Source organism: Syngnathus acus, chromosome 10 (assembly GCF_901709675.1).
Source record: "Syngnathus acus chromosome 10, fSynAcu1.2, whole genome shotgun sequence".
NCBI classification, from domain to species: domain Eukaryota; kingdom Metazoa; phylum Chordata; class Actinopteri; order Syngnathiformes; family Syngnathidae; genus Syngnathus; species Syngnathus acus.
Window position 1 is genome coordinate 22,109,456 of NC_051095.1, and position 15,987 is coordinate 22,125,442.

General features: G+C 40.9%; 2 protein-coding genes and 1 long non-coding RNA gene across 3 annotated transcripts in view; 1 reads left to right on the forward strand and 2 right to left on the reverse strand.

Annotated features, from left to right (window-relative positions):
* LOC119129225 overlaps positions 1-10,355 on the forward strand; it is a 25,329-nt gene extending 14,974 nt beyond the window's left edge. Inside the window, exon 3 of the long non-coding RNA XR_005099149.1 lies at positions 10,269-10,355. This is a non-coding gene — a long non-coding RNA (uncharacterized LOC119129225). The remainder of the gene's footprint in view (positions 1-10,268) is intronic.
* On the reverse strand, positions 674-7,163 carry LOC119129224 (transmembrane protein 182-like). Its single transcript, XM_037262336.1, has 5 exons — positions 6,838-7,163; positions 4,239-4,362; positions 1,763-1,861; positions 1,482-1,619; positions 674-1,263 (listed from the first exon to the last, which is right to left on the reverse strand). Exons 1-5 carry the CDS (start codon positions 6,997-6,999, stop codon positions 1,043-1,045), a joined length of 744 nt encoding a protein of 247 aa, XP_037118231.1. The 5' UTR covers positions 7,000-7,163; the 3' UTR covers positions 674-1,042.
* A 3,509-nt stretch (positions 10,356-13,864) lies between the features above and the next one.
* si:dkey-237j10.2 (uncharacterized protein LOC568721 homolog) lies at positions 13,865-15,677 on the reverse strand. Its single transcript, XM_037261464.1, has 2 exons — positions 15,410-15,677; positions 13,865-15,275 (listed from the first exon to the last, which is right to left on the reverse strand). The coding sequence occupies exons 1-2, from the start codon at positions 15,531-15,533 to the stop codon at positions 14,626-14,628; spliced, it is 774 nt and encodes a 257-aa protein (XP_037117359.1). The 5' UTR covers positions 15,534-15,677; the 3' UTR covers positions 13,865-14,625.
* Between the last annotated feature and the right edge of the window lie 310 nt (positions 15,678-15,987).

The window sequence follows — 15,987 nt, forward strand, 5'->3', positions numbered from 1 at the left end:
ATCGATCCATTTTCCATACTGCTTGTCCTCATAGGAGTTACGGGTGCGCTGGAGACTATCCCAGCAGTCATTGGGCGGGAAACACCCCAAACTGGTTGCCGCAGAGACGAACAACCATTAGCTGTTACGAGTGATGGGAAAATGAAGCTTCACGAACCAGTTGTTGTATTCTTTGGCTCCTCTAGATGGCAATGTTGGTTTAAAGTGAGGGTTTTAAGAAATGGCAAGTCGGTGGGCTTTCAGCTCTTCGGTGAACACAGAGTGCCATCTAGAGGTCTAAGTTAACACGACAATAGGTTCATGAATCATCTTGAAGCTTCATTTGCCCATCATTAGCTACCTCATTGTTGATGATTAATTGGAGTGCACTTTTTAAAACTCGTCTTGTGTTTATTACTTCACTGGTTCTTCTATGTCAAACAATTTGTTTTAGGTTCATTTACCTGACATGTTTCGGCGGGTTCTTCCGCCTTCATCAGAGTGTCACTGATGTGGTTGTGACGCGTCTTTATCAGCTGATGGATGATTGTGTTTCTTATAAAACGATACGGATAGCTAGAGAGTAGCTAGATAGAACTGATTGAGCAACTGATTTATTATTATTATTCCTGACATTGATGTGAAATTCTGATGAGTACATTTATGTCACAGGTTACAAATAACTAAAATAAAATGTGAGAAAATTCCAATCATTTTAATGGAGGAAAAGAAACTTAAAAAAAATAAAAAGCAGTCAAATTTGAATTAAATAAGCAGTACATTGATGAACAAATTGTCATCTACACCTCTTTTTGGCTGCTTGTACATCATCAAATTAGGTTGTAATTTCTCTCTACATCTTGACAGTGACAAATGTGGAAAGCCCTTTGGGAGGAGGTTGTGCAGAGTCAATTTACATTCTGGTCTACTCCCTTCTCAAAAGAATGTCTCTGCAGCAATGCCTTTGAAGGACAATGATGTGATTTTGAACGAATCTATGCTCAATCTCCTTGATGGACACAAAAAGGTCAGTTGTCTCATTTTCCACACCAGATGGCCTTGCTCACTTGTTGGCAAGCAACGCTCGTCCCACAAGCATGAAGATCAACCCCGAGAGGAGCTGCAGGGGCACGCCAGCTGCAGCCACCATAAACGACAGGCCATAGAGCAGCGAAACCTGCATATCGATACATGTTTCCCCTCTCTCCTGGAGGATGTAACGCTCCACATCCACCACCTCCATCCAAAGTACGAAGAGCACCACCACAAAGAGGAACAGGCACGCTGCAGAGAAATATACATCAGGCGACCGATGTTATAAGACCTTTTCTGTCTTTATTATTACAATGGCAGCAATGTTTACACCTACAGTCATTATAACAACAGTGAGTAATCTGCATGAGTGTGTCCAATCATCCCAATACTTTTGTCTATTTATAGTGTATAGTATATTTCATACAGCACTCGAATTGTGTTCTTTGCATAGCTGAAGATTATTTTACCAGAAATGATGAGAAAGGCTCCGCCCAGCTTGTAGAGTTTATGGCTGATGAAGGGGATTCCACAGACCAGTAGGAAGCTTCCAGTCAGAGCTGAGGCCAGTGCAAGGATCATAAACACTGTCCAGAAACCTCGAAACACTGAAACAAACACACCACTCATCACAATCCAATGTGTTGGTGGTGTTTTGGACTGGCAATATTATGTTCATCGATAACTAATCTAAGCTACCGGTAATGTTCTCAGCAAATGTAAATATAGTCATGATTTAAATGTTCACCACCTGCTGTAGCATCATAACTGGGATGAGGTACTGGTCCAAGTGCAATTGGTAATGGAAAGAGGTAGCCATGGACACACACCTTGGATTCTGGTTGGTTTGCTACAAGAAAAAGGAAAACAAAGTCTAAAAAAACTGCTGTATGGTATAAACCTTACATTGAGAGGTGGTGGAATAAATTGTAAATTTATTAATCATTGTATATAGTGCAAGTCTTACACCACCATTAGCTTTGCTTTTCATCAGCAATCATTTTTATTCCAATTATGCTGACATATCAACGAGTAGGACACGTGGATTTTGCATATTTATGCAAAAGCAACTTCATGTTCAAATTCCCACAAAACTTTGTTATGGCATGGTGAATGAGACAAGAGAGAAAATATTGGCACTGGACTGAACAAAGGTAGAGATACAAGAAAACTATATTTCTTTTGTCCATTATCGTAGACGTGTTCTGCAGAATTATGTAAATCACCATTTGTATGCAAAAATTTGAAAAAGAAGAACGTATCGATTGACATATGCTGTTGATTTCAATGGATGAGAGAATTGTTTAGGCGATATTGAAGAGGCGCTTCTATGTAACCGTAACCTTAAAGGTACCGTAATTTTCAGACTATAAGTCGCTCCGGAGTATAAGTCGCACCAGCCATAAAATGCCCAGAAATGTGAAAAAAAACATATATAAGTCGCTCCGGAGTATAAGTCGCATTTTGGGGGGCAATTTATTCGACAAAATCCAACACCAAGAACAGACATGAACGAGCAACAACAGGCTAAACGATACGGTATGCTAACGTGACAAACACAAACGAGGAGCTGAGAACGGGCCTGACGTAACATTCAGTTATTTAAAAAAACTATTACATAAATAACACGTTTATAAAACCATCTGTGTCACTCCAATTCATTAAATCCATCGATCGTCCTTTGTCAACAATGCCGTGTGCCGCGCCGCAGTTCAAATTATTCCACAGGCCCATACAACGATATATAAACTATATTTTAAATAACTATCACATAAACAACAATATTATCAAACCATTTGTGTCACTCCAAATCATTAAATCCATCGATCAAATTTCTCGTCCTTTTTGTCATCCTGGTGACAGAGGACGTGTCCAGAGGATATGGCGCTTTAAAGTGTTAATTACTTTATTTGATTTTTTCTCTCTATTTTTCATGTTTTGAATATGTTCAAGATAAAGATATCAAAGCATGTGAAGTGATCAACTATACTAAAAATAACATGTGAAGTGGTCAACTATACTTGTAAGTAAGTGATGTGTTAATGATCAAGTAAAGATTTGTGAAAAAAAACATATATAAGTCGCTCCTGAGTATAAGTCGCCCCCCCCACCCAAACTATGAAAAAAACCGCGACTTATAGTCCGAAAATTACGGTACACTGTGTAAAATGAACATGTCATCTAGTGGGAATAGAATCGTTCTATTAGTTTCACACTTCTATTAGAATGCAATGATAAGTTCGAAACAAGCATTTAAAAGCACACACATTATGGTCCTTCCCATGGGCTCACCACCTGTGGGAGGGGCCAAAGGGGTCAGGTGCTAAGTGAGCTGGGCGGTGGCCAAAGGCGGGGACCTTAGTGGTCCAATACCCGGCTGCAGAAGCTGGCTCTTGGGACATGGAATGTCACTTCTCTGGCAGGGAAGGAGCCCGAGTTGGTGTGCGAGGCAGAAAGGTTCCAACTAGACATGAAGTCGGACTTGCCTCCACACAGTTTGGGTTCTGGTACAAGCCCTCTTGAGAGGGGCTGGACTCTCTTCCACTGGAGTTGCCCACAGTGAGAGGCGTCAAGCAGGTGTGGGCATACTTATTGCCCCCCGGCTGGGCGCCTGCGCATAGGGGTTCACCCCGGTGAACGAGAGGGTAGCCTTCCACCGCCTTCGGGTGGGGGGACAGGTCCTGACAGTTGTGTCTATGCATCAAACCGCAGCTCAGAGTCCCCCCGTCCTTTTTGGAGTCCTTGGAAGAAGTGCTGGAGAGCGCTCCTTCTGGGGACTCCATCGTTAGTGACACAGTGAGACATATATATATATATATATATATATATATATATATATATATATATACTATATATATATATATATATATATATATATATATACGTATATATATACACACACACACACACACACACACACACACACACACACACACACACACACACACACACATTGATCTGCTCTTTATATTTCCAAACTGTTCACATTCACTTTTCACTTTATTGCATTGATCTGCACTTTATATTTCCAAACTGTTCACATTCACTTTATTGCTGCTATCATAGATATTGCACACTCCTCTCCTGTAAAAATGCAAATAGTTGTATTTTTTTATTTTGTGTTTTTTTTGCACAGATTACTGCCCTATTTTACTTTACTTTGTTTTATACTATTATAAAGCACGATACTGATCAAAACAAGCCCCGTTGTAAAATCTTTTACATACTGAAAAACGTTGCCAAGACTTCATTTGCGGTGGATTCCACCTGGAACACACAGCGCCAAAAAAAGCCTTCATGGTGGAGGGTGAGAGACGCAGGAGAGATGGTGACTGCTTTCGCAAACTGCAGCTGAAGAATAAAAAGAGACAAGCTGACATCAGTTGTCAAATAAAGACACGACAGCCGAAATATCTGTCAGTGAGTCAACATGTGGCTTTGCAGCTGCTCTGAGGGCCCACATCACGACCTAAAAAGTTCCAAGGCCTCCAATGTGGTTCTGATTGAGAGGTTTGTGCAGTTTTCAAGAAGAATTTATGAAACATGCATGCTCATACCAACTTGTTGAAAAATATGATTGATGACTCAGAGAAACTTTAATTAACCTCTCATGGAAAAATGAAAGACTTTTCAGCACTAGTAGCTCCCGTTAATGGGTGTAGTTAGAGCCATATTCTCTTCCGTGCGTATCAGGAAATATGCTTGCATTTGCAGGCTGTTCTGGTCGCACACATGCACCTCTCCATGACAAGCAATGTCCCCAGGAAGATGCATCATTACATTACACTCTACGATTGAATCTACTTTCAAAACTTGCCACTCAACATGCCCACAAATAATTTTCGAAAAGAGACTTCCAGAAAACAATCAAATGTATTTGAAAAATCAGAGATGTTTTATTTATTTATGTTGTCTTGTACTTGTATGTTATGTATGTTGTATTTATTTTCTTCTTTACCATAGTCTCATGCGGTTGGCACACTGTGTTGTATTTTATTTTCCATGCGTTATATTTAATAGCCATGATGTTTCAGAAAATAAAATCCACAAGTGCCGAACTGAACCTCAAATTATGTTTCTAAATATTATTACATATTGTTTTGTTGCCAATATGGGAATATTATTATCTTTTCTATCTTATCTATTATCCTTTTTTAAATTTGGCACTATTCTTGCACTCTTGTACGTTGTTGTGACAAGTAAATTTTCCCGCTGTGAGATGAAGTTTTATCATCATCATCATCTAGACTAAAAAAACATAATCTAGGAAAGTTTACATTAATCTCTAATTAAATATATTTAGTAAGAAAGTTGGGCCATGGAACATGCATGAACTCATAAGCGCAGCATTCTGATTTAATTACTTATATTGGATTTATTGCATACTGAATAAAAAAAGCATGCTGTTCTTCAAAGTGTAAATTTAGCAAGTATATTTCTGATTCCCAACTACACAGCATCCTTTATATAAGGCCGTTTCAAATATAAAGTGTGCTTAATCTTTTCATGGATTTAAATGACATTCACAAGTGTCACAAAAAATTAATGTTCTATAATTTCCATGTAGTCATCGTTGTCAATGAATCATGCCTCTTTGGTACACCACATTCTTTGCCAACTTGTCCATGGTGGCTGTTTCAGAAGATTTGACAGGAGAATACATGAATGTGAAAAGCACAGTAGTTCATACATATTTACGCGGGTAACAGGAAAATAAGGCACTGAGTGAAAGGCAACTAAAACATTAATAAACTTAAATTCTAAAAATAAGAGTCTTGCATCACAACTAACATTATTCTATTAATTACCTTTTTTTTAACAGCAGTCACGTCACAGTAAAACAAAAAAATAGTAAGACAAATTCAATTAATTAGCACACCAAAAACAAAACATGTAAATCTTTGTAAAGAAGTGGTTCAAGGAAAAAGTCATTCGCTTTAATATTTTCACCATTTTAGCCTGTATCATTTATCAATGTTCTTATGCTAGTTTCCAACCAAGGCAGTCATCATCAAGATGAATGAGAAAATACAGCAAACAGTCAACGTTACCAAAAACTAGATGACACTAGATGATGATTAACAGACAAAAGGAAAAAAATGGCCAGGGATTGATCTCTCAAAAGGACTTTTTTTAATCGACTTGTACAGATGCAACATCTGAGATGTAGAATCAATGGTGGAAGAAAATTTGACATGCTTTATTCTGGCATCATTATTTAAATAAAAAAAACCTTGGAGTGTCAATTTCTTACATTATATCTACTATATACACGATACCTGTATAATACATAATAACAGGAAATTAACACGAGTAAAACAACAACAAAACAATCAGTTTCTACTTTACTTTTACTTTAATGGAAGTGAATTCCACAATTTGGGTGCAACAGTTACGGCAATTTTCAAACAGCAAAAACAAATTTGTAGAGCACAATACAAACTATTTTTCCCACTTCTGTTAATGGGATGTGTGTCCCACTGGGTGACGTTCTAGTTAAAAATTATATTCTGTAATCATTATAGCATCAATTTAACAACAAGTCAAGATTTATTCACACTGCTGTATACATTTATAGTGTTGCGCCATCAGGACTCCTGAACGCTGCTGGAACATTTGCACAAGTTTGTGTAGCATTGCAGTATTGTGAACACTACAGTGCGACATTTAGCATGCCTGCATAATTGATTCTATCCATGTACGCCAACAATTTTAAAAAAAAGCCCCCAAAAAAAACTAAGTACTCAAACACTACACTGACTACTTTACAGTCCATCAATTTTTTTTCTTTTTTTACAAGCAATTTTCACACAGTACATGTCTTACCTCGGTCCCGTTGGCATCTGTTTCTCCTATTGTGGGCCATGTGTAAGGTCCACAGTTGTCACTGGCCACCAACCAGTAGTCCGTACCAAAGGCCAAAAAGAAACATATGGTCCCTAATGCTCCAAATATACCCCCAGCTAAGGCTGCAGCTCCCACCCTCATAGCTCCAACCAAGAATCCTAAAACTAGCGTACTTGTATCTTCTTTTTAGACTTTGTTTATAAGTGACACCTCAGCGTTGTCCACTCTACTGCCCAGCTCTCTGCCAAACCGTCTCTGGACCACTCCCTGGCATGCAGGGAGTTGTTGTAAGGGGGACAGAAGTTCCAGGCGGGGGTATCAGAGTTATTTTAGGAAGCACGTCTGTCCTCGTCAAATTACCCTTGGTGTGCCGAGCAATGAGGACTGGTTGTTTATGTAGAATGAAGACGGCAAGTGTGCAAGCTATAAGGAACTCAAGGTATTTGTTGGCTCGGTGTTACTCTTGAAGGAACACTTTGAAAATAAATTAGAACGGTGATGCAAATGACTCTTAAATCTTCAACAGGTGTAGAAACCTTAACTCTAACCCAAGGAAGGTTATACAGTTGTACACATTCCTTGTAATGGGCAGTTATTTCCACTCCTCCTCTTGTTTGACCCTGTTCTTCATGAGCTTCGGGTGTTTCTATGAGGCCTGCAGAGCTGAGACCACCAGTCAACAGTAAAAAAAAAAAAAATGTTGACTGAATGGCAAACTACATGTTGATGACCATGAGAGAGAGAGGCTTCAGAAAAAGAAAGTAAAAGATGCACATACTGAAAGTACTTAAAAAAAGGCACTATAAAGATTATGAAACATGCACATGTTAAATATATAATTAAAATTAATCTTGAGTCTGCATGTACGGAATGATGGTGGATGAAGCAACTTTACCAATACATTCAAACGGCTTTATTAATACTTTGAACCACTTTGCAGTACTTTCGAACGATAATCAAAACTGTTTACTCAATATTGCTTCATGCTTCATTGGGCATCAAATCGGTGTTTCCCATTCAGACAACCTATACCACTATTTTATTATTTTAGTTTTTCCTCCAATTACCTCTTCATTCTCTTCCAATTATATGTGAATATTGTACCATACTATGTATATTTCGTATTTCAAATAGAGTTGGAAGAGGAACGCTTAATTTTCTTTAAAAAAAAAAAAACGTTGTCATTAGTAATTAATTTTTTCACGTGACACAATTTGGGAATAGCAAGTCATTTTTGATTAATTCTTAACTTTCCACAAAATTCACCCAACTTTCATATCATCAATATGCTTGCCTGTATAATACAAGAACTCCAGTGACTAAAGTTCAGTACAATATCATTCTATAAACACACACACGCACGCACGCACGCACACACAGACACACACACACACACACACACACACACACACACACACACACACACACACACACACACACACACACACACACACACACACACACACACACTCTTCCACCCATGTTTCTGCATGGGCCTGTTTCTACTGTGCATGTCAGTCTTGGTCCAAAGAATTTTAAAGTCAAAGCTATAACCACCATTAGTTTGTCAGACAATCAACAGCTGGCATTACCTTATATGGCCTGGGTGGAGAACTTTAAAATGTGGTGTTTGTTGCCATCTACTGGAGACAAACGTCTCCTACATAAAACTTAAATTACTAAACAAGGACATTAGAGGTTTGAGACATTACAGTGCCCAATATGCAGAGGATCGACTGGATGATGGCAGTGTAGAAGGTCTTCAGCAGCTCCTGTGGCAGGTTGAACCTCCTGATCTGTCTCAGAAAGTACAACCTCTGCTGGGCCTTCTTCCGTACAGAGTCCATGTGGCCGGTCCATTTCAGGTCCCGGGAGATTGTGGATCCCAGGAAATTGAAGGTGTATGTGGCGGGAATAGCATTACTGAGGATGGTGAGGGGTTTAAGTGGCGAAGGCTCTCTCCTGAAGTCCACAGTCATCTCCACGGTCTTGAGCGGGTTCAGCTCCAGGTGGTTTTGGCTGCACTGGTGGACCAGCCGCTCCACCTCCTATCTGTACGCAGTCTCATAACCGTCCCGGATCAGTCCGATGAGAGTGGTGTCGTCCGCATACTTCAGGAGCTTCACAGAAGAGTCGCCTAAGGAGCAATTGTTGGTGTAGAGCAGGGGTCACCAAGCTTTCTTAAACTGAGATTTACTTCCTGGGTACTGATTAAGGCAAAGGGCTACCAGTTTGACACAGACTTCTGAAATAGCCAATTTGCTCAATTTGGCTTTCACTGTGTTATTATTGTCATTTCCAGTTCACGTGTGATTTTAACAAGAATAGCAAAAATACAGTCAAACCTTGATTTTTGACCACAATCCGTTCCAGAAGGTGGTTCGAGAAGCGAATCGGTCGAATTCCGAATCTATTTTTCCCATTACAAATAATTGAAAAAATTTTAATCCGTTTCAAGACAAAAAAACCCCGCCTTTTTTAAGCATTTTTTTATTTGCGCATATTTGTCCAATCGCGCAACTGCAGCGCACCGCCGAACGCGCAACCGTAAGGTGTAGCCCACCGCGCAACTGCACCGCGCTGGTCACATTATTGTGTCGCTGAAATTTAGAAAATATTTTTAAAGTCCTGATGTACTTTCCAAAATTTAAGTGGACCTCAGTGCGCAGGGAGCTTAATATGGGCCAATCGCGCAACCGCAGGGCGCCGGGCGCTCACTGCGCATTGCTTTAAGAGCGTCTTTGTGTTTTAGGATGGCTTTACTGCTCCCACTTGCTTTGTTTGGAGGCATGATTAGGGCTTAATACAATCCTCAAAGTAACGAAAATACAATAACAACGGTGTCAGTCGGCATCCGGGCCGCGCGGTTGGGTTTTCTCGGGTCCTCCCGGCTCATCTCGCGAGGTTCGACCTCCGAATTTTGTTCGACAACCGAAGCAAAAAATCTCGAATTTTTTGAGAATTCCGATTTGTTCGAGAACCAGGACGTTCGAAAACCGAATTTTGACTGTAAAAGAAATAGATGCAGCTCACTGACAAGTGCCGCTATTTGAGCTAATTGTAGAACAGTCCTGCGGGCGACTCATGCGGTCCTCACGGGCGACCTGGTGTCCGCGGGCAACGTGTTGGTGACCCCTGGTGTAGAGAGAGACGAGCAGTGGGGAGAGTAGGCACCCCTGGGGGGCGCCAGTGCTGGTGGTCCGGGTGTCGGATGTGATGGTCCCCAGCCTTACGTGCTGTCTCCTGTTGGTCAAGGAGCTGGTGATCCACTGACAGGTGGAGGCAGGCACCGCGAGCTGGATGAGCTTCTGGTGGAGGATGTCGGCAGCGATGGTGTTGAACGGCAAGCTGAAGTCCACAAACAGGATTCTGGCGTACGTTCCTGGGGTGTCAAACTGCAGGGGGTCGAGCAGTGATGTCCTTCAGGTGGCTCAACACTAGCCTCGCAAAGGATTTCATGACCACAGATGTCAGGGCGACAGGTCTGTAATCATTCAATCCATCACAGGTACAGTATGAATGATCAGTAATCGATCCTTCTTGGCCACCGGTGCGATGGTGGAGCTTTTGAAGCTCGAGGGCACCTCAAACAGCTCCAGGGAACGGTTGAAGATCCGGGCAAAGGTGGGTGCCAGCTGTTCAGCACAAACTTTCAGGCAGGAGGGGGACATGCCGTCTGGGCCTGGTGCCTTCCTGACCTTCTGTCTCCGGAACATCTGACACACCTCCTGCTTGCGGATCTGAAGGGTGGGGCTTCTGAAAGAGCGAGAGCAGATGACAACGGCGATGGAGGTGTGAACAGGGGGGTTGTCGGGGCATGTGTGGAAGTTGATTGTGATGCAGTAGATCCCGTTGTGTGGCTGGACCGTTCAAACCTGCAGTGTAACCTGTTTAGCTGGTTTGGAAGCATTGGGTTCTCCACAGGTCTCTTGAAGCCCTTGATGCTCTGTAGGCCTTTCCACACTGATGAGCGATCAGGATTGGCAGAGAGGTGTCTCTCTAGACTCTGCCCATAGCTCCTCTTAGCTTTCCTGATCTCTCGGATCAGTGTCTTCCTGGCCTGCCTGAACAGTTCTCGGTCCCCACTCCTGTAGTCCTCCTCCTTGGCTTTGCGCAGCATCCTGAGGTTTGGTGTAAACCACGGTTTGTTGTTGTTGTATGTGCAGAAGGTCTTAGTCTGCACACACAAGTCCTCACAAAAGCTGATGTGACCGTATCGGTGAGTTCATGCAGGTCTGAAGATGCAGCTTCACAAACACCCCAATCGATGCATTCAAAGCAGGCTTGGAGGTCATGCTTTGACTCCACTGTCCATTTCCTCACAGTCCTCAGCACAGGCTTAGAAGTTTTTAATTTCTGCCTGTAGGTTGGGATCAGATGAACTAGACAGTGGTCTGAGAGTCCTAAAGCTGCACCGGGCACAGAGCGGTATGCGTCCTTTAATATGGAGTAGCAGTGGTCCAGTGTCTGTGTCCCACTGGAGGGACACGTTATGTGGTGTCTGTATTTGAGGAGTTCGTGTGTGAGGTTGGCTCTGTTAAAATCACCCAAAACAATTATCAGTGAGTTTGGTAGTTTTTTCTGTTACCTGGTCAGCCAGCAGCTGCGTTGCTTCGATCGCACGTGCGTGTGGTGGAATGTAAATGGCCGCCATTACGATCGAGGAGAACTCACGTGCACGAAGACTGGCCGCAATGTACGAATTGGAGATAGTGGTTTTGATAGGAATGAAAGGAAGCATAGCTGGCATAGGTGGCAAAGAAATTAAGGTGCAGAAGTTTTCTTTAGGCGTCACCAGTATGGCTCGGATTAGAAATGAGCATATCATTGGGACAGTCAAGGTGTCCAGCAGAGAGATAGTGACTATAGTCGTAAAAGGCTGATCGGTATGGAAAAGAGGAAAGAGGAAAAGAGGAAAGAGAGCAAGAGGAAGACCTAAGAGAAGGTTGATAGATGTCGTGAGGGAAGAATTGAGAGCCGTGTGTAAGAACATGCAGGAGACAGACTTTGATGGAAATGTATGACACACTGTGGTGACCCAAAAAGGGGACAAGTTGGAAGGAAAATAAGAATAAGCAGAAGTGCAGAACTTTTGCATGTTCTTGATGAAGTAGTTCTGACATCATGGAGCCAAGGAGGTAGTTCTTCAAGAGGCAAACCATCTACTCCTCACTCAGAAAACTCCTTGTTGAAAACATGCTCAGCATTAAAGATGAAAAGACAAATTACGATCTAGAGTGAGTTGGAACATGTTTTTTTTTCATGAGCAATTTAAGTTAAATTCGGTTAAGGACAATCAATTTTGTTTGTAATGAGATTAAGGTGTTTCTCAAAAATTAGTGACCAACATCTTACACATCTAACACATTGACGAACCCGTAGGCCGACATTTTGTAATTTTCAATTTCATTTGAGCTGTCTGTTTCTTCTGAATCTTCCCATTTGCTGCCTTCACTTCATCATCATCACAGAAGCATTTGAATTGTGAGTGTGTTCATGGGAGATTTGAGGGGCTCTGGCAAAGGTTTCTCCATATGCCCATGTCAGCTGCGTAACAAGTGGAATTTAAATATGGCTAGTTCTCCGGAAGTATGGTCCAGCTCCACGGCCAAAGACTGATGGACTTCAAAGGTATTTTTAAACTTTTGGAACCAATCAATTTCACTGTTGCAAATGTACCTCAAAGATCAAATAAACACATACACTGAGATTTGTGCAATTATTTGTGTATGGATGTATTTTGGATGGTGGAAAATATCCGTTGTGTCATTTCCTGTTTTTGAAATAACAGCACAACCATTAAATTAAGAACTCCCAGTACACTTAAACTGCCTGTACTGCCTGTACCCATCAGCTTCAAAAACAATTATATCCAATAAACTGGCGGAATGTTAATGTAACACAATACCATTTAATCGAGTTTAATGCTGTATGTAATTTATGATACATGGTCATTAAAAAATAGACTCTGCTTGTTAACCCAATGCTTCCACAAGGTGGCACTCACAATCCACTACAGTAACTTACTGTAGCCTTACAGCCAAAGTATGATGCTTACTGCCAGTATCATGGCCCAGACGTTCAATTCGTTGGTACAAAAAACATGTAAATATTTTTTTGATCTTTATTATTATTTTTTTAGTCCAAATATGATGTCTGTCAAGTGTGGGGTCTCTTTTCTCCAGTAACAAATGAAAAATAGATAAACAATTTAATGCAAGTTCCACGCACTATTTTATTGTCATGTTTTATGATGATGCAGAATCGCAGTGGCGTGGAGGTCAGAGATTTAGTTTGTCGTGGGCAACAATGAAGATTTGGTTATGTCTACTGTGCCTCCAAAGTAACAAGCTAGGTGCAATTATCATTCACCTATGAAATTACAAAATGTACCAGTAATTGGAATTGGCACTTTGAAAACATTTCTGTGGTGATTTTATCTGAACTGTAATCTAATGAGTTAATCAAATGAAGTGATGTCATGTACATGAATTGATATGTACATGAACACAAGGTGTAAGAACCCTTCATTTACGTGATTGACAAAATTGCTGAAGTGATTTTATCTGAACTGATATAATATGCGTCATGTGAAGTGATGTCATGTACACTACATCAATTGATATGTAAATGATTACATGATATAACGTGTATGAGTTTCTCTGATTTGTAGCCAGTTTGAGTTGGGACTTCTGAAATTTGACATGTTTTCCTTTTCTTGAATGGTTAATGATACTGTTGGTTGGAAAACAAATTTTTGCATCAGGACCTTGGCAGCAAAAACTTAAGTGTGCCTGTGTTTCGCACAAGCTTGCCAATATGTATGTACTTTATGAAGTAACTGTTGATAGGTTGGGTAATGTGTTCCTGTTTTCTTTGTATGGAAGGTAGTGAAGCAGTTCCATTGTAGAAATAATGAATTTAAACATAATTTGGGACTTGAGTGCTCAGTGTTTGCGTTCCATGTGACACCTAAGGTACAAGACATTCAACAACCCCTTGCGAATAAAGAGATGAGTGAGCTATCTTTATTTATTCATATCAGACTGCGGGAGGGTTAATTCAAAGCATATATTATTTTGACCTGTTTATTTTTCAACTCTCATGCCACACCTCTAGACCATACTTCCAGAGAATCACCCATGTATAAGCCCTCAAAGTTTCATCGGAATCAAAGGTCAGAGAGACCAGACTTTGCTGGTTTGGCCACGTCGGAGGAGAAATAGTTGAGTATATACGTAGGTAAAAGGAAGCTAAAGGAAAACCAAAGAGAAGTTTGATCAATGTAGTGCGAAGGCAATTGGTTTTAGAAAGGGAAAACTAGATGGAACACTATGACGCCCTGTGGCAACTGCTAATGAGACAACTGGCTGCAACAAATAGATGAAAGCTCGTCTAATAAAAGTCTTGAGTTTTAAATATATTTTCTTAGGATCCTTTATTACAATATTTATTCCTTATCGAGGGAGAGTTTGTCTAAAATCATCGTTTACAACTACGGTAGTAAGTCCAAATTGGACAAATCACAGGTTTATTTATACAGTCGTATCAGTTGTATCGATTGTGATGTCGTACAAAAATCTACCAGCAGGTGTCCTATGCAAGCTGTTAAAATTGAGTCAGGTCACCACCACCAGTGAGTGAAATCTCACATTGTCCATTTCAGATAAGCGAAACACTCACTGTAGCATTGAATTTTTGAATAATGAAAAAAAAAAAAAACATCCACTATGTTAATAATACATGAAACTAACATGTTAAATGTTTTCATTGTGGATGCACATCTTCGGAAATACGAAGGATGGGAGTGCTAAAGTTAGAGGAACATGGAGGTAAATTTACGGTGGTCAGGTGACTTATCTTCTTGCCATTCTCTCCATCTGGTCCCTTTTCCAGAATGGACTCCAGTGAATCTGAGCCATCCTGTTGGTTGTTAGGTTGCAGAGGAGGTACCAGGCCATGCAGGAGGCTGTTACCCAGGATGGAGTTGCATCGAGCCAGGTTATCAGTCAGGTGCTGCAGATATACCTCATCTAACTTTTTCTCCAGAAGTCCATTCAGCAATGAGTCAGACATGGGCTCTGACTGTAAGGCGGGCAGATCCAAGCCACCCATAACCAGATAGCCCTGGTCTGGAAGTGACAAGAGAGGCTGTTGTTCTACACACTCAGGCCGGGTCAAATTATAAGACTCAGTGTAACAATTTTGGTGAGTGCCGCTGTTTCCGAGAGCGTTGTAGGAGATGAGGCCAGCATCGGCCACCTGGAGATCAGGATAATGTTCCAGGAGGCTACAAGCGCCTGCGCAGAGTGTCAGGTCTGTTTCAAGGTTTTCAACAGGTGAACATCTAGGGATAGAAAGACCTGTGGCTCGCACTTCATGAGAAAGTCTGAAGCCAGAATCCTCGTGTTCTAGACCTGAGCAATACAACACACAATAAACATACAATAAAATATTTTCAGTTTGTATAGTGCCGTGGGATGATCATTCCCTAACAAGTCCTCTTTCTCAGTAGTCACGAGCTGAGTGATTAAAACTGCTGCTCACCCACCTTGTTGAAGATCTGTCTGAAGAGTCATCGAGCTTTTCTGAAACTTGTGTCCCATGGAAACAAAAGCAACATTATCATTGTCCTCCTTGAAATGCAACACACTCAAAAAACCTTCTGCCAGCATGATTCACAATTAATCTTGCTTTATCTTTTTTTGTTGTCAGTCTAAACGCAAGAAGTAAAATGTGACTGCGGATGTAAAGATAGAAATCTACTGGTCTGTCACTTCTCCAACAGAGAAGTGACCCCTCCACCAATTCAACTTACTTCCTTTATTAAGAATGTGACTGGTATTTCGTAATGATAAACATTGTATTTGAGGGGAAATGAGATACAGGCACTTATTATTTTACTGATATAGTATTTTCAAAAATTCTATGCTTCCAATTTTGTGGAAAAAGGCCGTGAAAGGCCCTTTTCTGTTCCAGCATGACTCAAGCACAGATCATAAAGCAAGATCCACAAGGATGTGGTGTGGCTGACTACTCCAGTTGTAAACATCTACATTAGGTAGGTACCTATTTTTGCGAAACAATGGAGAATAACTGACCTGAACCCCATAAAACACATTTGAAATA